Source organism: Myotis daubentonii, chromosome 1 (genome assembly GCF_963259705.1).
Source record: "Myotis daubentonii chromosome 1, mMyoDau2.1, whole genome shotgun sequence".
Lineage (NCBI taxonomy): Eukaryota > Metazoa > Chordata > Mammalia > Chiroptera > Vespertilionidae > Myotis > Myotis daubentonii.
Genome location: NC_081840.1, coordinates 200147776 through 200174625, shown reverse-complemented (window position 1 = coordinate 200174625; position 26850 = coordinate 200147776). Strand labels below are relative to the sequence as shown.

Here is a 26850-nt window from a genome sequence, read left to right as displayed (position 1 = left end):
GGGATTGCATTGACGCTATAGATTGCTTTGGGTAGTATGGACATTTTAATGATATTGATTCTACCAATCCATGAACACGGTATATTCTTCCACTTGTTTATATCTTCTTCTATCTCTTTTTTCAACGTCCTGTAGTTTTCCGAGTACAAGACTTTTACCTCCTTAGTTAAGTTTACTCTTAGGTATCTTAATTTTTTTGATGCAATGGTAAATGGGATTTTTTTTTTTTTTTTTTTTTTTAGTTTCTATTTTTGTGAATACATTATTGGTGTATAAGAATACCATAGATTTCTGGGTGATAATTTTGTATCCTGCTACATTGCCAAATTCATTTATTAAGTCTAATAATTTTTTGATGGAGTCTTTAGGGTTTTCTATGTACAATATGATGTCATCTGTGAATAATGACAGTTTTACTTCTTTTCCAATTTGGATGCCTTTTATTTCTTCTTTTTGTCTGATCGCTATGGCTAGCACTTCCACTACTATGTCGAACAGGAGTGGTGAAAGTGGAGATCCCTGTCTTGTTCCTGTTCTTAGGTGAAATGGTTTTAGTTTTTGCCCATCGAGTATGATGTTGGCTGTAGGTTTGTCATATAAGGCTTTTATTATGTTGTGGTGTGATCCCTCTGTTCCCACTTTGCTTAGAGTATTTATCAAGAAAGAGTGTTGGATTTTGTCGAATGCTTTTTCTGCATCCATTGATATGATTATGTGGTTTTTGTCTCTCAATTTGTTTATATGATGCATCACTTTTATTGATTTGTGGATACTTTACCAGTTTTGCTTCCCCGGTAAAAATCCCACTTGGTCATGGTGTATGTGTAGTACGGGTTTTATGTTTTAACATAGACTCCTTTAGTTTTCTCTCTTGTCTGAGAAGCTATTTATGCTTTAATTCTAAATGATAAATTTGCTGGGTAGAGTAATTGTAGTTGTAGGTCCTTGTTTTTTTTCATCACTTTGTGTATTTTGTGCCAACCCCTTCTCACTTGCAAAGATTCTGTTAAGAAATCATTTGAGCCCTAGCCGGTTTGGCTCAGTGGACAGAGCATTGGCCTGGGGACTCAAGGGTCCCAGGTTTGATTCCGGTCAAGGGCATGTACCTTGGTTGCGGGCACATCCCCAGTAGGGTGTGTGTAGGAGGCAGCTGATCGATGTTTCTCTCTCATCGATGTTTCTAACTCTCTATCCCTCTCCCTTCCTCTCTGTAAAAACTCAATAAAATATATTAAAAAAAAGAAAAGAGAATAAAAAGCTTTAAAATAAAAAAATCATTTGGTAATCTTATGGGAGCTCCTTTCTAGATAAATGCTTATCTCTTGCTACTTTTAAGATTCTCTCTTCAGCTTTAACCTTTGGCATTTTAATTATATGTCTTGGTGTAGGTATCTTTGAGATCATCTTTTTGAAAACTCTGCACTTCCTGGACTTGTATGTCTATTTCCTTCATCAGGTTAGGGAAATTTTCTTCATTAATTTTCAATTCCTCTCTTTCTTCTCCTTCAGATACACCTATGATGCAAATGTTAGAACACTTGATATTGTCCCAGAAGCCCCTTAAACTATCCTCATATTTTTGGGTTCTTTTTTCTTTTTGTTCTGTTGCATGTCTTCTGCTACCTTATCTTTCAAATCACTGACTCGATCCTTTGATTCATATACTAGTAATTTGTTGATTCTCTCTAATGTATTCTTCATTTCAGTCTTGTTTTTTATCTCCATTTTAAAAAAAAAAACCCTCACTGGAGGATATGTTTATTAATTTGAGAGAGGGAGAAATATTGATGTAAGAGAAAAGCACTGATCGGTTGCCTCCCATACACGCCCCTACTAGGGTCCGAATTCCAACCTAGGTAAGTGCCCTGATCAAGAATCAAACTGGCAACCTTTTGGTATACGGGACAACACTCCAACTAAGCCACCCATCCAGGGCTCTATCTCCATTTTTATATTTCCTGTCTCTATGTCGAAGTTCTCTCTGTGATCTTTGAGCATTTTTATAACCATTGTTTCAAACTCTGCACCTAGTAGACTGCTTGTCTCCATTTTGTTTAGTTCTTTTCCTGGAGCTTTGTTCTGTTCTTTCATTTGAGTCATTTCTTTTGTCTCCTCATTTCTGCTGCCTCCTTGTGTTTGCTTCTAGGTATCAGGTAGAGCTGCTACATATCCTGGTCTGGTAGAGGGGCCTTATGTAGTAGGTGTTTGTGGGGCCCAATGGTGCACTCCCTGATCACCTGAGCTAAGTGCTCCAGATGCGTGGGTTGTGTGTGCCCTTCTGTTATAGTTGAGCCTTGATTGCTGGTGGACAGGACTAACCCTCAAGCTAATAGACTGTGAGGACTGGCCATGACTACAGTGGAGGAACTGTTATGCAGGAGCTGACCCTATGGTGCAGGACCTGCTTTAGGAGGGCTCCAGTACCTGGTGAGTCTGCCCTTTGACTTATTTGTGGAGGTGGTTGGGTGGTGCTCAGGTGTAGACTGAAGTGGCCACCAGTTATGTTGGTTCTGGGGCCTCTTTGTAGGTGTAGGCCAAGGTTAACTGCTGTCTATCTCCTGCCCAGGGCCGCTTGGTATCAGCTACAAAGTGATCTGCAGATGACTACCACTTGTGCTGGGTTTGGAAGTGCTTGGCTTGAGAGGCTACGCTGCTAACTGAGGCCAGCTTCCACTAGTGCTCGGCTTGTGGTTACTTAGCAAGAAGAAGTATGGGGCATGCCGAGACCAGATGCTGCTTGTTTGGGGTTGTGAACCTTTGAGAGATTTTAGGAAAGTCTGCAGCATGAGCCAAGACAGGCCGTCTATATTGAAAAGCCACTGGAAAAAGCTTGGGTGGAAGGGGTCTCAGGGAATCACCAGGGCAGGGGCAACAGTGATAGCCAGGTTGATGGAGGCTCAAGATATGGTTCGTACCTGCACCTGCAGGGGGAGAGCTTAGCAAACAACGGTTTCTGCCAGCCCTTCTATGTGGGAGAAAGCTGCCCCTCCGGTCCTCACCCTAACCTAAAGCCAGACATTTCAGTTTCTCCCTGTATGTCCCTGGCATTTTTTTGAGCTGCTGCCTCAGTGCTGAAGTTCAGAGGGAAAAACACCCTGTGAGCAGACACTGTAAAAGGGAGGACTGGGACTCCAGCAGCTCTCTCTCTTACTCACCCACAACTTGTTCTGGTTTTCACAGTCAGAAGTTATGGGGACTTCTCTCCTAACAGTGAAACCCTGTGTTGGGGGAGCCTGGCATGAGGCTGGGACCCCTTGCTCCTCAGGGGCATCTCTGCAACTGAGATATCCCTGCACATTCTCAATCACCAAACATGGATGTAGGACCAGCCCCTTTCGCATACCTGCCCCTCCTACCAATCTCAACATGGCTTCTTCTGTATAGTCTTAGTTATAGGACTTTGGTTCAGCTAGACTTCAGGTAGTTTTCAATGATGGCTGTTCTGGAATTTAGTTGTAATTTTGATGTGATCATGGGAGGAGATGAATACAGCATTTACCTATTCTGCCATCTTGACCAGAAGCTTCTCTTGCATGTCATTTTTTATTAAAAATAGTCTATTTCCCTAAAAAATTAAAATGTGATTGGCATGCTTTGTTAAAATCAAATATAGTAATATCTTACCTGTAGCCCTTGACCATGGACCATTTGAAGTTGTTCTTGAATTTTTCTTAGTTCTTCTTGTTGCCGATGAATATTCGCCTCTATCATTCGTGTCCGTTGTTCCAATTGGTCTTTCAGATGCTGCATGGCTCCTAATTGTGCTGAAAACTGAAACTGAAGTATCATGAATGAAGAAAGTGTAAAGTATTTTAGAATTACTTATTCCTTATAATTGTGCAATGAGAAAAGCAAGCAGTATATCATGAGCTAAGCATGTCTTGCCAGTTATCAATGGATGCCTATCAGCTAATTTACCCATCTTTGCTTGCCTTTGTCATACTGTAGCTGGACTCTACAAAAAGTTGTCCTTTGCCAGCAGGCACAAACTGAGTGACACCAGTTTATGGTGCTGGAGGATACTACAAAGGGAGCTGCTTATCTTTCTGGTTCTGGTGTTTTTCCTTCTTGCTCTCCTGCCAGTGGATAGCTTCCTACTAGGTCTCATCCACCCTAGCAGGTGGTTCTCCAGTAAAGTCTCACTAAGATCCAAGTGGTTAGCTTCCCAGCAAATTTTATTGGTACCCCAGCAGGTGGCTTCCTTTTCTCTCTCCAGCCCTAGTCTGTGGCACCTCAGTGAACTTCTCTACCATCCATTGGCTACAGCCACACCTCCCCCAGTGGGATCTGAGTCTCAGCCTGGCCTAGAAGAGAAGTTTAGGGGAGGGGTTGAAGAAGTCTTCCAAGTTGTTCTTTCCTTGGGTATTCTCCTTTTCACTATGGTTAGAGTTGCTCTCTATATCTGTTATCTCTGTAGTCTTAAAAATTTAGTAGTTAATCCCTGTTACTAGTTAACAACCTATATATATAAAAGCCTAAGCAACCAAATGACTTGTCACTATGATGCACACTGACTACCAGGGGGCAGATGCTCAATACATGAGCTGCCCCTTGGTGGTCAGTGTGCTCCCACAGTGGGAGCACTGCTCAGCTGACAGATGGGCGCCAGACACAGGACTCATGGCTGGCCACTGCAGCTCAGAGACCACAACAGAGTAGCAGCGAGTCTACCTAGCGGCGGTGGCGGCAGGCACAGTGGGGCAGGGATGAGCAGAAGTGGCAGGCAGGAGCAGCGGGCAGCTTTGGACTGCCAGTTTCTGCCCCATCCCCGCAGGCTATGCCGAATCCATGCACCGGGCCTCTAGTGTTTTATAATAACCCTGTTCATATTTTTGACTCCTGAATGCATCTTGACTGATTAAAAGTACACAGTGATGTTAAAAAACCTGAGATCATATTGTAGATCCATCACTTGTTAGAACAAATTACTTAATTTGATTTCTACCCTTTAAGAATGGTAAAGTAGCCTGCACCTAGAGTTATTCATAACAAATTCTGACATCCCTAGAATATCCTCTTTGTTATTATTATTCCTAATAATAATTCATTAGGAACTTACAAAAATCTGACAGATAACCAACCATAATATTTTCCTCATATTTTCAACTGAAACTGTTCTTGGGTTAAGTACAAAACATAAGCTTTGAAAGACTAAGCAATTATGAATTAATGAATACATACATGAACGAAAAAAAGTTATTCTATTAACAGGGCTTTCAGTCTTACTTATTTCTCTATGGTTTATCTGAGTGATAAGCAGATATTTTATTTTTATTTACCACTGCTTGAAATTGAGCCATATTTGGGGATTCACTACTTAAATCTACATTTAATTATTTTAATTACACTCATTTATTTTTTCCATGAATATTCAGCACAGGATACAGTATAAGAGCAGGAAGAATTTTATTTTATTGGAAATCTGTTTGAGTCTTAAAATAGTCTTCCAAGAGTGAACTGCATCTAAAAGTGAGAAATGCCCCCCAAAAGCTTTTAGTCAACTTTAAAAGTTTGCATTGAGGATACAGAATATTACTTTTCAAAGAATACAACCCTTAACTACTGAAGTTGATAATAGCCAGACCATATCATATGTTAGATTACAAATGGTGTTAGAAAATACTACGAATGTAGTACCTCAACTCTCTCATTCTTTTATTTTTTTAAATATTATTCAAGATGTTATATACAAATATATTTTATCCTAAGTAAATTTATTTATACCTTTGGATAATTACATTGCATCACTTACAGAACTTCTATTAAGTACAAATAAGAAAACAGAAACAAACAAAATAAATAAAATTATAGAGCTAAGAGGCAAAGTATCTTTATGAACAAAACATATGAGATTTGAACACTTATTAACATTTTTGGCACAGCAGATATTCTTTACTTCATGAACATATGCCTTTAAAATGTTAAATGCTTATTTAGTATCTTGAGATTAATGAACTAATGGAAGTATGTCTAAATTTTTACATAAAAATTATTAACTTTCAGAATAAAAAGCATTTGAGGACTCAATGATATTAAAAACTGTGACAACTGCATATAATATTTAATAACACAATGCTAGTATAAACACCTTACATGATCATACACTGCTAAAAGTCAAAATTATGATGTTTAGGAAATTTAATGCATTGTCAATATATGTATATCAGTATTAATTAATAAATAAATAAATGCCATATAAAGCAAAGGTTTTTAAAAAAATACTGTTTTTATCTATCATTATTTGAAATTAATACACTGTTAAGTCAAGGTATATTTAATGGTAAACAAACCAGTAAGAAAATATTGGATTATTTTTACTACTAGTCAGTAATTTTTTTAATGTCTGAGGCACTGAATGAATACGGAATCATAAATTACACACTGGGAATTTATAATAAAAAGCAATTTCTTGTCACTTTTGTAATACTTCTCCTTTGTTTTGTTAACTTCTGTATTTAGGCCTCCTTCAGGACTCAGATTAAGCAAAAATTCTTCCAGAATGTTTTCCTTCACTTTCTCAGGCTGCACTGTATCCATCTAACGTGCACACCTATCGGGCTATATGTCCTGAATATAGACTATGTATTGAACTGCAGTTCTCATCATTGTAAAAAAATATTTTAGTATAGATATTACATATTTTGTATTATCACCACCTGCAATATCTGATACATACAAGAAATTCAATAAATGTTCTATTTGTGAACAAATGAATGAATGCATGAAAATTACTTGATTCTTCCAATATCCATAGGAAGAACAAAATGAACAGCTATATTTCATCTGTAACACATTTCTGTCTGTAGTGTTTCTCAATTGAGGTGTTATAGCATATTAAGCAGGTAATTCTTTGTTGTACAAAACTGTCATGAATCTTGAAAGATAATTAGCATCCCTGGTCCTTGCTTACTAAACTAAGGACCAGTGGTACCCCCAAAACAACGACAATCAAAAATATCCCCAGATATTCTAAATGCCCACAGTTGAGATTACTGCATCTGTAAGAATATTTTTAAAATCTGTACTAACTTAAAAACAATTTATTATTTCAAAACACTCAACTGAAACAAACAAACAAAAATACCTGGGACATGCCTTGTGGAACTGGTAAATTTGTGGCTTGAGACATCACTGGCTGTGTTAATGATTGACCAATAGACTGGGAATTTATCGACTAGAAGCAAAATAGAAAACAACACTGGAGTAATGATCATTCCCATACATGAATATTTCCACCAGAAATACCACCATGGTATCTTTATAACTGAATTACAATTTGCCTCACACTTACATTGAAAATGCCTATTCCCTACTCATGTTTCTATCTTCCAAGGCATCTGCCACATTACCCTGCATGGGCTCTCAATAAGAGCTGACTAGATTTAATTGAAAGTCACTAGTATTTAAACTCAGATGAACTATTTTAATCTTCATAGAATGGGAAAATGAACCAATGAGTTTCTAAAGACTTGGATGATTGTTTTCCCCTTTTAATAAACCTTTATTCAGAAGAATATTAACAAAAGAGTTACCTGAATACTAAATGATGACCTCCTTTGTGCCATCTTTTCATGAGCTGGTAAATGCTGTCTGGGAGGAGTGCTAGTATCCGTTGGGATCTTTGTTGGTGTTGCTGAGATTAGTCAACAAAAACAGAAGAGAATTAGTACTTTATAAAATACAGTTTTCAAAAATGAATCTTAAAACATACTTCAGTGAATAAAAATAAGGTTTTTGAGTTCCTTTTCTAAATTATTCAATAAAAGTGAAATCTATAACAATAAGATGATTCTTTTTAATTACTCCTTTTTAAGGACAAAGAAAGGTTTGAAATAGAAAAACTTCAAATATAATAATGATTATGACTCCTACAACTCAATAGTAAAAAAATGAATTCAACTGAAAAATGGCCCAAGAAATTGAATGGACATTTCTCTAAAGAAGACATACAGAAGACCAACCAGTATATGAAAAAATGCTCAACATCACAATCATGAGAGAAATGCAAATCAAAACCATATTAAGATATTACCTCACATCAGTCAGGACGGCTATTCATTAAAAAAACAAAACACAAAATAGACAAGTGTTTGCAAGAATGTGAAGTAACTAGAATTCTTGCACACTGTTAGTAGGGACACAAAACAGTACAGCAATTAAAAAACAGGGTGGAGGTTTCGCAAAAAAATTAAAAACAGAACTACCATATACGATCCACCAATCCCATTTGTGAGTATTTATAAAAAATAATTGAAATTAGGATCTTGAAAAATATTAGCACTCCTATGTTCACTGCAACATTATTCATAATAGCCAAGAATTTGAAACAAGCTATATGTCTATTTACAGATGAATGGATAAACAAAATGTGGTATATACAGCAGTGGGCAAAAGTAGGTTTACAGTTGTTCATATGGAAAATAATTAATAAATAATACAAAAATAAACCTGTGTTTCACATATTCATAACTGTAAACCTACTTTTGCCCACTGCTGTATTGTAAACAATGGAATACTATTCAATCTTAAAAAAGAAGGAAATTAAATAATATGCAACAACTGGATGAACCTTGAGGACATTAGGCTAAGCGAAATAAGCAATGACAGAAAGATGAGGAGTGCATGACTCCATTATCTGAGATATCTAAAATAGTCAAATTTGTTGAATTAAAGAGAATGGTGGTTGCCAAGGGCTCGGCAGAGGGAAAGTGGGGAGTTACTAATCACTGAGCATAAAATTACAGTTAAGCATGATGAATAAGCTCTAGAGATTTATACTACAGACTGTACCTATAGTCAACAATAACACTGTACACTTAAAAAAATTTAACAGGGTAGGTCTCATTTTAAGTGTTCTTACCACAATAAAATAACATTTTTTTTTTGAAAAGAAACAGCTATAGTAGGGGAAAATTTTTCCTCTAAGATTTCAGAAATCCTGTTTAACCTCTGATGTTCTACCGACAATGTTGAGTAGTTCACCACAACCTCTTTTCTCCTTACTATTATATATATAGTTTTAATACCATGAGATATTAAAAATTACTTTTAAAAAAAGGTTACTAATAACAATTATGCAAGTCTTCATAAAGACTCTTTAAAAACTTTCAAAAAAGCAAATTTGAAGAATACTTACTGGCTTTACAAGTAAAATAAATAAAAGGAATAAACAGTTTTGCTTTCTTTTTGAGGGAATTAAAAACAACAATATCAACATTACTACACATATATTTTATAGGTTACTTCATAAACTTAATTCTTTGTTAAATGTGAGCAATATGCCTCTTACTCACTGGAAAGTTTAATGTATTTTGAAATGTAAAAACTATTTTAAAGTACCATTTGATTGACAATGCTGATACTAGTAACACAATTTAGAAACAATCTCTTTAAAGAAGTCTGTTTTCAAGCTAGAGTACTCACAGGATGGGTCTGAGACTGCAGTGTGAGATGATTTTCTTGAACTACGGGAGGAAGCAGAAGGGGTTGGGCTGTGATCAAACCTTTCCAATGCTTCCTTGAGACTGACTGTGTTTATACGGTTATCAGACCCAGAATCTTGGCTCTAAGGAGAAAGAGTAAAATAAATGTTTTCTTGTGGTTCAGTTCAGAGACCCCAAATTATCAATACTGCTTACTAAGCCTTCTCCCCCCAAATCAGTTTTCACTCATAACAAAGCAATGATATTTGAGTATTAAATAAAAAAATAAAAATTTATTTTTTATAGCCAGATGGTTTTGGCTTCGTTGTCGATTTAAAGAAACAACAGGTGCAAAAGAATGAAGGTGTACTCTTACCATATACCATACGCAAAAACTCAAAATGGATCAAAGACCTACCTAATCATAAGAGCTAAAAACTATGAAACTTCCAGAAGGAGCAAAGCTTTATGACCTTGGATTGGCCAATAACTTCTTATATTTGACATTAAATGCACAAGCAACAAAAGTGCACCAGAGAAAAGTATACCAGAGTGGAAAGGCAACCCATGGAATGAGACAAAACATTTGCAAGTCATTTACCTGATAAGAAATTAATATCCAGAACATATAAAAAACTATATAATTCAACAGCAAAAACCCCCAAATAATCCAGTTAAAAAACTAGTAACGATCTTGCAGACATTTCTCCAAAGAAGATATAGAGATGATCAATAAAGAAAAGATGCTCAACATCAACAATCATTAGGGAAACACAAATCAAAACCACAATAATATATTACTTCATATCCATCAGAATGGCTATTATGGGGGGGGGCACAGAAAATAACCAGTGTTGGTGAGAATATGAAGAAATTGGAATTCTTGTGCACTGCTGATGGAAATGTAAACTAATGCAGCTACTATGAAAAACAGTAAGATGGTTACTTAAAAATTAAACATAGAGCCCAGCGGAGTGGCTCAATTGGTTGGAGCATCATCTGTGCATTGAAGTTTGCCAGTTCGATTCCCAGTCAGAGCACATACCAGGGTTTTGGGCTTGATCCTGGGTGCATACAGAAGGCAACTGATCAATGTTTCTCTCTTGCATCAATGTCTCTGTCTGTCTGTTTCTCTCTCCTCCCCCCTTCCACCCTCTAAGCATATCCTTGGGTGAGAATGAATGAATGAATGAATGAATGAATGAATGAATAAACAAACAAATAAAAAGATAATTTGCCCAGCTGGTATAGCTCAGTGGCTGAGTGTCGACCCATGAACCAGGAGGTCACAGTTGAATTCCCAGTCAGGGCACCTGAGGGGTTGTGAGCTCAATCCCCAGTAGGGGGAGGTGCAGGAGGCAGCCAATATATGATTCTCTCCCATCATTGATGTTTCTCTCTCTCTCTCTCTCTCTCTCTCTCTCTCTCTCTCTCTCTCTCGCTCTCTCTCCCTCCCTCCTCTCTCTGAAATCAATAAAAACATACCTTTAATAAACAAACAAACAAAAAATTACCATATGATCCAACAATTCCATTTATGAGTATATGCTCAAAAAATTGAAAGCAGAGGCTCAAATATTTGTACACCCATGTTCATAGGTGCATATACACACAATTAAATATTATTCAGGAAATTCTGTCACATGTTACAACATGGATAAACCTTGAGGACATTATGCCAAGTCAAATAAGCCAGTCACATGAGGACAATTACTGTATGATCCCACCTATATGTGGTGCCTAAGGGGAGTCAAATTAATAGAAAGTTGATTGGTGGTGGCCAGAGGCTTGAGAAGGAGGGAATGGGGAGTCATGGTTTAATCAATGAGTATGGATATGGAGTTTCAGCTTCGGAAGATGAAAAAGTTTGGTGGCTAGTGGTGATGACTGCACACCAGTGTGAATGTATTTAATGCCACTGAACTGTACACTTAATACTGGATAAAATGGTAAATTTTGTTATGTGTATTTATCACATTAAAGCAATAAAGTGTAAAAAATAAACATCAGAATAAAGATGGCACTTTATAGACAAGGTACTATAAGCATCTTTGTAAATTCAGCATTTGATTGCTCAAAATCTTCCTCTTCACTCCAACACTGACTTTTCTACAGAATTTCAATATCCATGTGGATGATTCATCCAAAAGTCTGTACTGGCCTCTCAGCTTTCTAGGAACTCCTCATCTCCAACGACGTTTTCCTCTACTCCACGTTAGGTGTAATCCCTACACTTCCTAGGACAACTTAGCTTTCTGGTTTTACTCCTACCTCATGGTTATTTCATGCCCAAACATTAATGTTCAGCATTTGGTTATCTCTACATCCATTCCTTTGGTTATCAAATTTAGACTTGTGACTTTAAAACCACCCTGAAGTTTCTCAAAAATATATCTCAAATGGACCTAACTCCCAGTAGAACATGGTGGTAACAATAATCATGGTGAGAAAGCAGACGGAATATGTTTTGGAAGTAGGGCTAGTTGAATTTACTAGGATTGGACACTGGCATGAGGGAAAATGAAGAAGCAAAGGGGAACAATCTATATTACTTTAGTTTCTATAATGGTCCTCATTTCCAGGAACCCTAGATTTAAAGCACTTTTCTCAGAAAATTTATTTTATTAGAACATACTGGATATTCTTCCTCTACATATACAAAGCTTCTTTAAAACATTCTTTCATGTAGGATCCATCAGAGCAGAGAACTTGTCTGTGTTATTCACTGCTGCATTCTTACCATCTAGTCGCAGCGGTTCTCAACCTGTGGGTTGCGACCATCGGCAAACACATATAACATATCAGATATTTACATTACGATTCATAACAGTAGCAAAATTACAGTTATGAAGTAGCAACGAAGATAATTTTATGGTTGGGGGTCACCACAACATGAGGAACTGTATTAAAGGGTCGCGGCATTAGGAAGGTTGAGAACCACTGATTAGAGCCATGTCTGGTACTTCCTGGCACACGGAAGGTACTTAATAAGGTTTACTGAATGACTGAAAAATATCACCCATACTATCCCTGGCACACTGCCTGTTTAACACACTTTTTATTTAGATTCTTGCCTCTTCTCATTCCACTTATTTCTACAAGTCGAAAATACCTGTGGCAGGCAATTTCTGACATGCCTCATGATGATTCCTACCTTGTGGTATTCACTCCCTTATATAATCCCTCCCCTTGAGTGTGGGCTGGACCTGGTGATTTGCTTCTCATGTACAGAACAGCAAGAGAGACGTGATATCACTTCTGTGATTAAGTTACCAAAGATTCTGACTTTCATCTTGCTGATTTTCTCTCCCTGGATCTTCTTGCATACTTGCTCTGATGGAAAGGACCACCTGGAATGGAACTGAGGGTGACCTCTGGCCATCAGTCAGCAAGGAATCAAGAACTCAGTCCAAATGCCCATGAGGAATCAGATCCTTCCAACAATCAAAGCGAGCCTGGGGCAGGTTCTGCCCCAGGTGAACGTTGGATAACTATGGCCTCCACACACCTGATTACACCTTGTAAGAGACCCGGGCTGACACCTTGACTGTAGCCTCCTGACCAATTCTGAACCAGAGGCCCCAACTAAACTGTGCCTGAACTCTTAACCACAGAAACTAGGAGTTAATAACTATTATTTTACATCATTAAGTTTTGTTACACAGCCATAGGTAACTAATACACTATACTTCTACATGATATAATGAAAGAAACCAGAGTTCAAATTCTGACCATAACTTCCCAGCCATCTGTCCTTTTATTTATATTTTTTTAAATATATATTTTTAATTGATTTCAGAGAGGAAGGGAGAGGAGAGATAGAAACATCAATGATGAGAGAGAATCATCTATCAGCTGCCTCCTGCACGCTCCCCATTGGGATAGAGCCCACAATCTGGGCACGTGCCCTGACTGGGAATCGAACCATGACCTCCTGGTTCATTAAGCTGATGCTCAACCACTGAGCCATGCTAGCCGGGTGCCATGTGTGTTTTTAAAAAATATACTTTTTAATTGATTTCAGAAAGGAAGGAAGAGGAAGAGATGGATAGAAACATCAATGATGAGAATCACTGATTGGCTGCCTTCTGCATACCTCCTACTGGGGATCAAGCACACTACCCAAACATGTGCCCTGACTAGGAATCTAACTGTGACCTTCTGGTTCATAGGTCGATGCTCAATCACTGAGCCACACCAGCCAGGAGCCAGCCATGTGTCTTAAGGGGAGGTTTCGCCCACCCTTAAAGCCTTAGTTTCAATATTTTGAAAGTGGGGATATTGCCTACCATGTAAGGATGTTTGAGGAGTAAAAGGTATTTTGTAATTCATATAAAGAACCTACCCAGACCCTAAACATATTATAGATAATTAATAAATGGTAGTTTAAATGTGAGATCTTACATGTCACTCATCCAATTATCACTAAACAGCAGGCCCTTCAAATCTTTTTTAGAAGCAGATGATGTTTTAAAATATTAAAGTAAAAATTTATAACCCTGTCACAAGTGAGAAAATAAAATATTTGAAAAAGAATTTTCCTATAAATTAGTGAATCTTGTCTTTCATTGCAAAGAAATAATTAAAAAAAAACAAAACACAAAAAAACCTGCAAGATACATACTTTGTCAGCAGCCATCTCAGGAAGAGACTCTTCAATGCCAAGTTCTCGTCGTCTTTCAGCCCTAACTTCTGCATAACTACAAATGAAAAAATATATAATTTTAGTGTTTCATCATTCGTTTAAAATAACGCACAGGTGTACTCATTCACTGTTTGCTATGTGTCTTACTTGCTCATTACTAATTCCAAACTATTTTTCACGCACTACACAAACCTACAACATATGTACAATTAAAAGACAATGTACAATATCTTAATTAAAATTGTATTTTTCTAGGTATCTAAATTGAATTTTTCTAGGTATCTAATGTAAATGATTTGTAAATGCAAAGTTCTTAAATTCAAATATATTAAATTTAAAAAGGGTATGCTTGTCTACTCAGTTTTTTTAAAATATATTTTTATTGACTTCAGAGAGGAAGGGAGAAGGGAGAGAGAGATAGAAACATCAATGATGAGAGAGAATTATTGACTGGCTGCCTCCTGTATGCCCCTACTGGGAATCGAGCCCGCAACCCTTGCATGTGCCCTTGACCAGAATTGAACCCGGGACCCTTCAGTCTGCAGACTGACCAACACTCTATCCTCTGAGCCAAACAAGCTAGGGCTCAGTTTTCCTTTTATACAACTGACTCTGGTAAAAAAAAAAAAAAAAAATAGTTACAACTTCTGCTCTAAACCATAAAATTTATGTCAAGAATTATATATATACTAGAGGCCCGGTGCACAAAAATTTGTGCACTCGGAGTAGGGGTCCACTCAGCCTGGCCTATGCCCCCTTGCAGTCTGGGACCCCTCAGAGGATGTCCACCTGCTGGCGTAGGCCCGCTCCCTGGGGGGATCGGGCCCAAGCTGGCAGTCAGACATCCCTCTGGCAGCCCGGCAGCCCTGGGGGATGTCCACTTACCAGCAGGGAGCAGGCCTAAGCTGCAGTCGGACATCCTTAGCGCTGAGGAGGCAGGAGAGGCTCCCGCCACCACTGCTGTGCTGGCAGCCATCAGCCTGGCTTGTGGCTGAGCAGAGCGCCCCCTGTGGGAGCGCACTGACAACCAGGGGACAGCTCCTGCATTGAGCATCTGCCCCCTGGTGGTCAGTGTGTGTCATAGTGACCAGTCATTCCCAGTCGTTCTGCTGTTAGGGTCAATTTGCATATTACCCTTTTCTTATATAGGATAGAGGCCTGGTGCATGGGTGGGGGCCGGCTGGTTTGCCCTGAATGGTGTCCCAGATCAGGGTGGGAGTCCCGCTGGGGTGCCTGGCCAGCCTGGGTGGGGGGCTGATGGGTGTTTGCAGGCTGGTCACACCCCCTTCAGGGTTGGGGTCCCCACTGGGGTGCCTTGCCAGCCTGAGTGAGGGGCTGATGGTTGTTTGCAGGCTGGCCACACCCTCTTTAGGGTGGGGGGTCCCCACTGGGGTGCCTGGCCAGTCTGGGTGAGGGGCTGAGGGCCGTTTTCAGGCTGACCAAGCCCCCCGGCAATGGAAGCTCCCAGCCTCTCCTTTTTTTCTTTTCTTTTTTATTCTGGGATTTATTTACCTTCTATAATTGAAACTTTGTAGCCTTGAGAGGAGCTCAGAGCCGGCCAGGGCGGGTGGGAGGTAAGCTTGGCTTCCTCCATCACCAGGGGCAACCCAAGCCTCCTGCTCGCTCCAGCTCTGTGGCTGCCAGCTGCCATCTTGGTGGGGTTAATTTGCATATAGTCACTCTGATTAGCTGGTGGGCATGGCTTAAGGCATAGCAAAGGTATGGTCAATTTGCATGTTTGTCTTTTATTAGTGTAGATATGTACATATATACATGCATATATATGTGCATGTGTATATATGTGTGTGTGTGTGTGTGTGTGTGTATGTCTGCATTCTCTTTCGATATAATATCTGTAAGTAAATTTAATAATATATTGAAACTGTGTATCAAAAATAAAGAAAATCACTCAGTAGTTCATTAAAAAGTCATGCATTTGCATACAAGCCAAACCAATGGACATGGACAACAGGGGGTTGAGAGCTTGAGTGGGGGGGGGAGGATAGGGGTTAATGGGGGGGGGGGATGAGGACACATTTGTAATACCTTAACTAATAAAGAATTTAAAGATTAAAAAAAAAAGTCATGCATACACACTGCACTGTCAATATCATTATGGATGTTACTATAGTTGAGAAATTTTGTAAAATAATTTACCTTACTACAGTGTGAGTACAAACAATAAACTCTGGCCTTGAATTCCACTGGTGATAAGTGATATAGTAATGAGTTTGAAGCCAAATCCACTGTTGTCCTTTGGTCAGGAACCTGTAATAACATGATTTGCCTTTCCCATATTGCATCACTAAGAAGAGAAAAAATTTTTTGATTCATATAAGTTATGAATCTGTTTTTTAGCAAAAGCTATCATTTATATTTATACCTATACAGTATGTACAATTCTTCTGGCTTTTTATTAACATATATATCAATTATAAAATGCTATTCTAAAGAGACAGCTTAAAGTCAAGCAATTAATCTTCCACAATGTCCAACTTAGAGCCAATTACTGCTGATCTTAAATACTTTTCATACACAATAAACTTCCAAATACTCAAAAATAAAGTATTCACATACTGACTTCCTCCTGACCAGATATACTAAGGATAACAATAAGTAATCACACCTGTACTCTGGCAGGTGCAGCATCTTTGAAACATTTAATTCTAAACCCTAACAGACCAAAATCAGATTAACCTAATTATTTGAACTGGTAAGTACAGTATTCCCCAAAAATAGTCTTCATAGATTGTAAGTTCTGCAGCTTTTTAATAGACATTAAGCCAAAAAGGGGGAGAGGTTGTGGTTAAATTAATTTGGGAAACTATGTTAAATAGGTTTATTTAATTTTTTAAATAATTTACTTTTTATTTTTATTGAATTTATTGGGGTGCTATTGGTTAATAAAATTATATATTTCAGGTGTCCAATTCTATAATACATCATCTGTATATTGTACTGTGTGTTTGCCACCCCAAGTCAAATCTCCTTTCATCGCCATTTATTATCCCTCTGCCTCTTCTACCTTCTCCTATCCCCCTTTACCTCCGGTAATCACGATACTGATGTCTGTGTCTATGAGGGGGTTTTATTTGCGTGTTTTTTTTGTTTTTGTTTTTTTTGCTTAATCCCTTCACCTTTTTCACTCAGTCCCCCAACACCCTCCCTCTTTGACAGCTGTCAGTCTGTTCTCTGTAACATGAGCCTGTCTCTATTTTGTTTGTTTATTTTGTTCATTAGAGTCCACATATAAATGAAATCATACGGTTCTTGTCTCTCTCTGACTGATTTATTTCACTAGTATAATATTCTTCAGGACCATCCATGCTCTAGCAGAAGGTAAGATTTTCTTGTTGTTGTTTTTTCTGCAGCCAAGTAGTATTCCATTGTGTAAATGTACCACAGCTTTTTTTTTTTTTAACTCCTACTATTATGGAATGTTTATGATTTCAGATGTAATGAAAACCTATTACTTTAAATGGGACTTGCAAGGTGTTCCACCCAGTTTGTCAATCAACAGAACTTACACAACATTCACAGAGTAAGTTGTATTCATGAACTGTTATCATATTTTTAAGAAAATATTAGCATTCTAGCTTCCTGCGTTCAATGCTACTTTCTGGTGTTGTTATTTTTAATGTTTTTCTTTTTTATGAATGTATTACGGTAATATGGCTAATAAAGTTATATAGTTCTCAGGTGTATTACCATTTATCCTCCCTATACCCTCTTCTACATCTCCCCTCCCCCCCCCCCGCCCCCCCCCCCCCCCGCCACCTCCCACCCTCCTTTCCCTCTGACAATTACCACTCTGCTATCTGTGTCTATTAGTCTTCTTTTTTAAGAAATTAATCCCTTCAACCTGCCCCTCCAACCTAGCTCCCTCTGACAGCTGTCAGTCTGGTCTCTGTGAGTCTGTTTCTATTTTGTTAATTTATTTTGTTCGTTAGATTCTACATTTGAGTGAAATCATATGGTACTTGTCTTTCTCTGATTGGTTTATTTCATTTAGCATAATGCTCTCAAGTCCATCCATGCTGTTGCAAAGAGTAACCTTTCCTCTTTTTTTACAGCCAGGTAGTATTCCATTGTGTAAATGTACCATGGTGTTTTTATCCACTCTATTGATGGGAACTTGGGCTGCTTCCAAATCTTAGATATTGTAAATAACACTGAAATGAACATAGGGGTGCATATATTCTTTCCAATTAGTGTTTTGTGTTTCTGCGGATATATTCCCAGAAGTGAAATCACTGGGTCACAAGGCAGTTTCATTTTTAATTTTTTGAGGAAACTCGATATTGTTTTCCACAGTGACTATACCAATCTGCATTCCCACCAACAGTGCACAAGGGTTCCCTTTTCTCCACATTCTCGCCAAAACTTGTTTGCTGATTGATTTATTGATGATAGCCATTCTGACAGTGTGAGGTAATATCTCATTGTGGTTTTAATTTACATTTTTCTGATGATCTTTTCATATGTCTATTGGCCATCTTTATGTTCTCTTTTGAGAAGTGTCCATTCCTGTCCTTTGCCCACTTTTCAAACTGGATTGTCTTTTTGGTGTTGAGTTTTGTAAGTTCTTTATAAATTTTGGATATTTACCCCTTATCACATGAGTCATTGGCAAATATGTTCTCAGTGGGTTATCTTTTCATTTAGTAGATGGTTCCCTTTGTGCAAAAACATTTTAGTTTTATGTATTCCCATTTGTTTATTTTTTCTTTGCCCAAGGAGATATATGTCTAAAAAAAATACTGCTATGAGAAATGTCCAAAATTTTACTGCTTATGTTTTTTTCTATGATTTTTATGGTTTTGAGCCTAACATTTATAAGTCTTTAACCCATTTTGAGTTTATGCTTGTGCACAGTGTAAGAAAATGGTCTAGTTTCATCTTTTTGCATGTACCTGTCCAATTTTCCCAACAATTATGGAATAGACTATCTTTAGTTCCTTGTATGTTTTTGCGTCTTTGGTCAAATATTGAGTGTGAAAGTGTGGGTTTATTTCTGGGTCCTCTATTCTGTTCCATTAATTTATGCTAGTACCATGCTGTTTTGATTGCTATGGCCTTATAGTATATTAGTTTGGTACTAGGTACCATGATTCTTTCAACTTTGTTGTTCTTTCTCAAGATTACTGTGGCTATCCTGGGTCTTTTGTTGCTCCACATACATTTTTGGAATATTTGTTCTAATTCTGTGAAATACACCATTAGTATATTGATAGGAATTGCATTGAATCTATAGATTGCTTTCGGTTGTATGGACATTTTAATGATCTTAATTCTTTCTATCTTTGAAAAGGATGACATATGCTTCCACTTATTTGTGTCTTCTTCAATTTCTTTCTTCAATGTCATAATTTTCCTAGTACAGGTCTCTTACTTCCATTAAATTTATTCCTAGGCATTTTATTTTTAAAGCAACTGTGAATGGGATCATTTTCTTAGTTTCTCTTTCTAATAGTTCAGTATTGGTGTATAGAAATGCAATTGATTTCTGGATATTTATTTTATATCATGCTTCTTTACTAAATTCATTTATTGGTTCTAGTTATTTTTTGTGTGTGAAATCATACTTTAGGGTTCTGTATATGACAGTATCATGTCATCTGGTGACAGTTTTATTTCTTCCTTTCCAATTTAGATGCCTTTTTTCTTCTTCTTGTCTGATTGCTGTGGCTAAGATTTCCACTACTATGTTAAATAAGAGTAATGAAAGTAGACATAGCTTATTCCTGCTCTTAAAGGAAATACTTGTAGTTTTTCCCAGTGGGCATGTTGGCAGCTGTGGATTTGTGGATATGTGACTTTTATTATGTTGAGATATGTTTCCTCTACTCCCACTTTGCTGAATTTTTAAATAAAAAATGGGCTCTAGCCTTTTCTGCTCAGTGGATAGAGCGTCAGCCTGTGGACTAAAGGTCCTGGGTTTGATTCCAGTCAAGGGCACATGCCCAGTAAGGGACATGCAGGAGGCAGCCAATCAATGATTCTCTCTCATCATTGATGTTTCTATCTCTGTCTCCCTCTCCCTTCCTCTCTGAAACCAATAAAAAGATATTTTAAATAATTATAAATGGGTGCTGGATTTCATAAAATGACTTTTTTCCATCTATTGATATGATCATGTGGTTTTCATCCTTCGGCTTTTTATGTGGTGTATCACATTTATTGATTTGGAGATACTTGTACCAACCTGCATCCCCAGAATAAATCCCACTTAACGGTGTATGATCTTTTCAGTGTATTGCTGAATCCAGTTTGCTAATGTTTTGTTGAGGATTTTAGCATCTATGTTCATCAGGGAATTGACCTATAATTTTTCTTCTTTGTAGTGTCTTTATCTGGTTTTGAAATTAGGATAATGTTGGCCTCTTAAAATGAGGTTGGGAGTCTTTCCTCATCTAGAATTCTCTGGAATGGTTTGAGAAGGATAGAATTTAGTTCTTTGAATGTTTGGTAAAAATAATCTATAGACCCACGCAGTCCAGGACTTTTGAGAATTTTTTTTATTATTGCTTCAATTTCACTAGTTGTAATCTGTCTATTCAGATTTTCTGATTCTTCCTGATTCCATTTTGGAAGACTATGTTTCTAGGAATTTATCCATTTCATCCAGGTTGTTGAGTTTGTTGGCATACAATTATTCATAATATTTTCTTTCACTCCTTTGCATTTTTTTGGTATTAGTAGTTACTTCTCCTCTTTCATTTCTGATCTTGAGACCGCTCTCTTTTTAACTTCATGAGCCTGGCTGAAGTTTGTCAATCTTGTTTATCTTTTCAAAGAACCAGCTCTTGATTTCATTGATCTTTTATATTGTTTTTTAGACTCTATTTTATTTATTTGTGCTCTAATTATTTTCTTCCTTCTACTCAATTTGGGCTTTGTTAGTTGTTCTTTTTCTAGTTTCTTTTGTTTGAGATTTTTCTTGTTTCTTGAGATAGGCCTGTAATGCTATGGAATTCCCTTTTAGGGCTGCTTTTGCTGTGTCCCATAGATTTTAGGTTGTTGTGTTCTCATTTTTGTTTTTTTCAAGATATCTTTTAATTCTTTTCTTGACCCTGTTGTTAACCCATTCATTGTTTAGTAACATGTTATTTAGCTTCCAAGTCTTTTTTGTGTTTCTCAATTCTTTTCTTGTGACTGATTTCTAATTTCATACCATTACAATCAGAGAAGATGCCTGATATGATTTCTATCTTCTTAAATTTATGGAAACTTGTTTTGTGTCCTAACATGTGGTCTACCCTATGAAATGTTCCATGGGCACTTGAAAAGAATGTATACTCTGTGGCTTTGGGGTTAAATGCTCTGAAGATATCAATTAAAATCTATCTGATCTATGGTGACAGAAAAAAAAAAAGAAATCTACCTACTGTTTGCTTGTTGGTTTTCTGTCTGGAAGATCTATCCATCAATGTCAATGGGGGTCCCCTACTATGACTGTATTGTTGTTGATCTCTCCCTTTATGTCCATCAAGATTAGCTTTACATATTTAGGTGCTCCTATATTGGGTGCATAAATGTTCATAAGGATTCCACCCTCTTGTTGGATTGCTCCCTTTATCATACATAGTGTCCTTCTTAAGTCTCTTACTATAGACTTTGCTTTAAATTCTATTTTGTCAGATGTAAGTATTGCTACTAACTTTATTTCATTTCCATTTGCATGAAATATCTTTTCATCCCTTTATTTGTAGTCTGTGTGTATCTTTTGTTCTGAGAGCATTTCCCTAAATTTTAAATTCTACAGCCTTTTAACAGATATTAAACAAAAAAAGAGGGGGTTTTATGGTTAAATTAATTTGAGAAACTTTGTTAAATAGGTTTAATCTTCTCAAAACCTTAAGTATGTTAATGTATGTTAAGATTTGGGGAAGGGGGAGGATTGATTATGAAGGGTTTCCTAGTCTTCCTTGACCGTAAAATCCATTTTGAAAGGGCTGGCATTCAATAGACCAAACCTTAGGAAGTGCTGGTCAAGCATCAATATCTATTTCTCTCAGTGTACGTTATCATGAGCTTACTGCCCATATCGCTTGAAGTGAATAATGCTTTCTTTTGTGATAAAATGACTTTACTCTAAAAATCTTCCATGTAATTATTATCATAAAACATGCTTAATTTTCATATAGAGAGGCTTATTAGACCAGCCTAAGAATCTTGAAAGAATCTTAAATATCTAATTTAAGTTTTAGAGGATATCCAAGATAATAGGATTTAGGGAGGAGGATAAGGACAGCAAATAAAACCTATCATTGAAACAAACCTCTGAAACAAATTATAAACAGCATGTGGTCCAGGGATAGGTCTAGATTCTAATCCTTTTGCTACCACCAATGAGGTTCCAGATTGTGGGCAAACTACTTGGCCTTGCTGTGCCTGTTTATTCATAGAGATAACAGAAGCTACTTTCTAGAACTGTGGTGATGAATAAATTGTTTGCATAGTGCAGGGCAGTGAGATAATGCTTTTGCTGTTAATAACAATAATGATAAGTAACATTAAGCATTCACTACGAACTTTCTGAAAGAATCTTTAGATGTATACCTACCTCCTGGGTAGATTTATATGTCTGTAAGTCAAAATTTATGATATAGTGTCCTAATATTTTGACATACTATTTCAATTTTCAAAGGAATCTATTTCTTACTCCAGATATAGCACTTATATACTTCAGAACAAGGTTTATTAGACATCATTTTATAAAACTGTACTTACTATTACAGACTGAAATATGTAAATAAGAACAAATTTAATTTAAACTTGACCTATTATTCCTATTGGATTGGTTATATTTCAAAAATACAAAAATGTTTATATGTCTGTATTTTACCACCTTCTATTATTACAATAGCTACTTATATGATTAAAAACACTTATCACCACCAGAAAGATTAAAGTCTACTTACAGTGTTCATGACATTTTGCCAAATTTTCTAGGTCATCCACATGATAGTAATCATAGCCTGATGTTCCCAGAACTTCAAATGGCAAATATCCTATTATGGGTGGTGCCCTAAATTACATATAAAGCAATATTATAACTTTTTCCATAATGAGGAATATTCAAACTAAAAATCAATTTTAAGGGAACCTTTATATATTTGAAAAAGTGGATAACGAACTTGATCATCCAAATTAGAAAAAGTTTGTTTTGGAAATCCATTAATTTAAACAATTATATGACTGTTCCCTTTTTATAAAATTTAAAAATGGAGTTACCTGTGATCTAGAAATAGAAATTTCCATTCTAAACTATGTCTAGATGTAAACTCTTCATTGGGTTCTTCAACAGTGCACATTTCCTACAAATAAATTAATAATTAAAATTCAGAAATACTTTTCTGCCTTTTGAAGAATCCTAAATATTGTTAGCCACAAAAGTCCTTATTAGACAACTTTTCTAGCAATTTTTTAACACATTTTAATTTTCTAATACTAAAGAATATGGCAATAAATAAATGCAGGCTTCTAGCAGAGTACTTCTTACTCTACACGTTTGTCCATTCACTCACATGCCTATAAATCCTAATTCTGAATTCAGATCTCTCTCCTGAACTTCAGTGCCATATTTCTGTGTAGATGTCCCCACACATCACAAACTCAGTATTTCCTAAAACGAACAAACTGCCTTATTCCTCATATCCAGTTAAAACAATTTTCTATATCACCTTTTACCATCTAAATGCTTACTACTAAATCCTTTCAAATTCACCTTCTATCTTAAAAAAAAAAAATCTATTTAACCCCATCCATCTTCAGTGTCTTTGTTTAGACTAGACCCTCATCATCATTGGTTCATATTATTGCCACAGCATCTCCCCAAACAACTCTACGTGTTCTTCAACCCATCTTCTATTCTGGCTGTAATTACCTTACTAATGCTCAAATATAACTATATAACTTCCCTGCTTAATGATTCCTCATTCTGTTAGGATAAAGTTTAAACTCTTCAGCATGGAGAAATAAAAAAAAAAAGAAAGAACGAACGAAACATATTTCAGTTCTGGCCTTTTTCTATTTTTTATCATCTCCCAACATCCCTACCCCCCCCACACACAGTAACTCTACTCATATTCAACAATGTATTCCAACCTGCCTCTGTGTCCTTGAATGACCTTCTATAGCACAATGCAGTGATTAAAGAGTATGGGCTTTGAGAGAAAAAGAATTAGAATCAGTCTCATTTCTACCACTTAATAACTTTGACTTTGGGCAAATAACTTAACTTCCCTAAGCCTGTTTCCTTATACATAAAATGGGGATCACACTAGCATCTACCTTAAAGGATTGTTATAAGAATTAAATTAGATAATGCACATAAAATATACAGTATGTAATAAGCACTAAATATTTGCCACTGCTATAATTTCCTAAGATCAAAACAAGAAGAGCAAAACTGTTTAAGATCTTCTAACTACTAATTCAGTACTTGTCCTACAATATGGTATCTTCCTAATTTTAAAATCTTAGCCTGGTTTACTTCCAGCCACGTTCTTTAAGTGGATGAATTACCTCACCTTCCACTTCCCTACTAATCATCTGCTTGTGAGGTCCAAAAAATGAAAATACATTCTTTAATTAAATTTTAAAACTAAAAAGATAAATTGCATGCAAGTAAAAAGCCACTTGTATATTTCTAAAGAAAATGTCAAAAATAATCTTTAAAATTACACACGTTTGGCCTTTCTCCTTTAATGTAGGTTATGAACTACACAAAAAAAAGCATCTTAAAATTTTGCACAAACGCACGACAACAGTGATATGTAACCACTGGTTAATTGCAAAGGATATATTTTTCAAAATGAATTTTAAATTTAATGAGTACCTTGATAACTCATTATGTGCTTAAAAAATACAGCATTATGATGATGTATATTTCAAGATTAATGGCCATCACTATCTTTAATGTTTGTAGGAAGTTTCAGTTATTCTAGAAACAGCAAAAAAAATTACATAAAGACTATTTGGCAAAATATGAATTTAAATCCCCTTTAGGAAATAAAATTCAAAACATACCTTGATGAACTGAGGTGTAGCTAATCTGACAGTAGCTACAAAACAAACTCTATCTTCATAAGATGGTCTGTGTGTGCGTTGTATAGTTCCTTCAAAACCATTATGTGCTGAAGTGGATACTAAAACAATAAGGAAATATGTATCATCACTTAATCCAGTAAAATCTAGTTATTATTGATGTTCAAATATCTATGTTTTCGAGAGCTTGAAGCAATACCAGATTAAAAATACATTGTAAGAAAAGCATTTTAACTCACCACTGTTTAAAGATTTGAAATTTCCTATAAATTTCACATATTCATAGGTAGATGGCTCTTTTGGGTCTATTGTTCCTCGAAGCATATGACAACAGAATTCTAACTGATTTTTTGCTGAAGTGGGAGAAAAAATATATAATATATTTGTGATTTATCATGAGTGATATATTACATGAAAAGATTATAAAAGTTGTACAAGTTTACAATATTTTCTCTAACAGTCCTCAATTACATTTTTATTTAGTCCATAAAAGTAGATTAACTATAGGAGATGATCTTCTTAATACAGAAAATAGATGATCTATCCTTAATAGAGAAAACTGATCTTCTGATATAAGCAACTCCATATTTCCCCATTTTTATCTGTCCTTCCTTCTCATTCTTCACTCTAATTTCAAAGAACAGTTTTGCTTCCCATTTTAAAGTTAATGCTTCTATGTCTACTGTGAACAGTCTTTCCTATGTTCTTTAGGATCAGGGCTACACCTTTATTCATTCCTTTAGCATCCACACCTTCTCTTCTTTGAGTCATTTGTGTCTATTTGTAAATCTGCTTAGGTCTTCCCATCTCAGATAAACAAAATTTTTTCATACTCCTCTTTTTTTAAAATATATTTTTATTTATTTCAGAGAGGTAGGGAGAGGGAGAGAGAAATAGAAACATCAATGATGAGAGAGAACCATTGATCAGTCAGCTGCCTCCAGCATGCCCCCCATTGGGGAACAAGCCAGCAACTTGGGCATGTGCCCTTGACCAGAATCGAACCTGGGACCCTTCAGTCCACAGGCCAACACTCTATCCACTGAGCCAAACCAGCTAGGGCCATGCTACTCTTTATAGTATCATAGAAACTGCCTTCCTTTTCATTATGTGCTTTAAGTTCCATACACATATTCATTTACTTTAACTTCACGCATGGTGGCTTTCTTCCTTATAACCTGTATAGCAGGGATGAGAAACCTTTTTTCTGCCAAGAACCATCTGAATATTTATAACACCATTCGCAGGCCATACAAAATTGCCAACCTAAAATTAGCCTGCTATATTTGGTCAAACGTTTAAGTAACTCACCCCAAATGCCCTGGCTGGGCCAGACCAAATGATTTTGTGGGCCTTACTTAAATGGCCCACAGGCTGGATGTTCTCCACCCTGCTCTATAGGAATTGCTTGCATAAAGATCACCAATACTTGTACAGTAATCCCCCCTTATTCCAGGGAGATATGTTCCAAAACCCCCAGTGGATGTCTGAAACCACAGATAGTATCAAACCCTATAAGTACTAATATTTTGGCAAACGTACATACCTATGATAAAGTTTAATTTACAAATTAGGCACAGTAAGAGAGTAATAATTACTAATCATGAAAGAACAGTTACAGGTATACCTCATTTTATTGCACTTTGTGTTACTGCACTTCACAGATACTGAATTTTTTACATATTGAAGCAAGACACACCACTAGCAGAAAGATTATGACTTGCTTTATTG

General features: G+C 36.5%; 1 protein-coding gene across 9 annotated transcripts in view; it reads right to left on the bottom strand.

Moving 5' to 3' along the window:
* CLOCK (clock circadian regulator) overlaps positions 1-26850 on the bottom strand; it is a 168516-nt gene that overhangs the window by 19807 nt on the left and 121859 nt on the right. For 8 of the 9 annotated variants that reach the window (XM_059670827.1, XM_059670836.1, XM_059670810.1 and 5 more), the window contains 10 exons: positions 25359-25472; positions 25102-25220; positions 23305-23387; positions 22992-23098; positions 16225-16372; positions 14047-14122; positions 9424-9565; positions 7533-7633; positions 7085-7174; positions 3625-3777 (listed from right to left, as the gene is read on the bottom strand). In XM_059670827.1, the coding sequence (XP_059526810.1) occupies positions 3625-3777; positions 7085-7174; positions 7533-7633; positions 9424-9565; positions 14047-14122; positions 16225-16372; positions 22992-23098; positions 23305-23387; positions 25102-25220; positions 25359-25472 (1133 nt within the window). The remainder of the gene's footprint in view (positions 1-3624; positions 3778-7084; positions 7175-7532; positions 7634-9423; positions 9566-14046; positions 14123-16224; positions 16373-22991; positions 23099-23304; positions 23388-25101; positions 25221-25358; positions 25473-26850) is intronic. The other variant, XM_059670874.1, reaches the window with a different exon arrangement.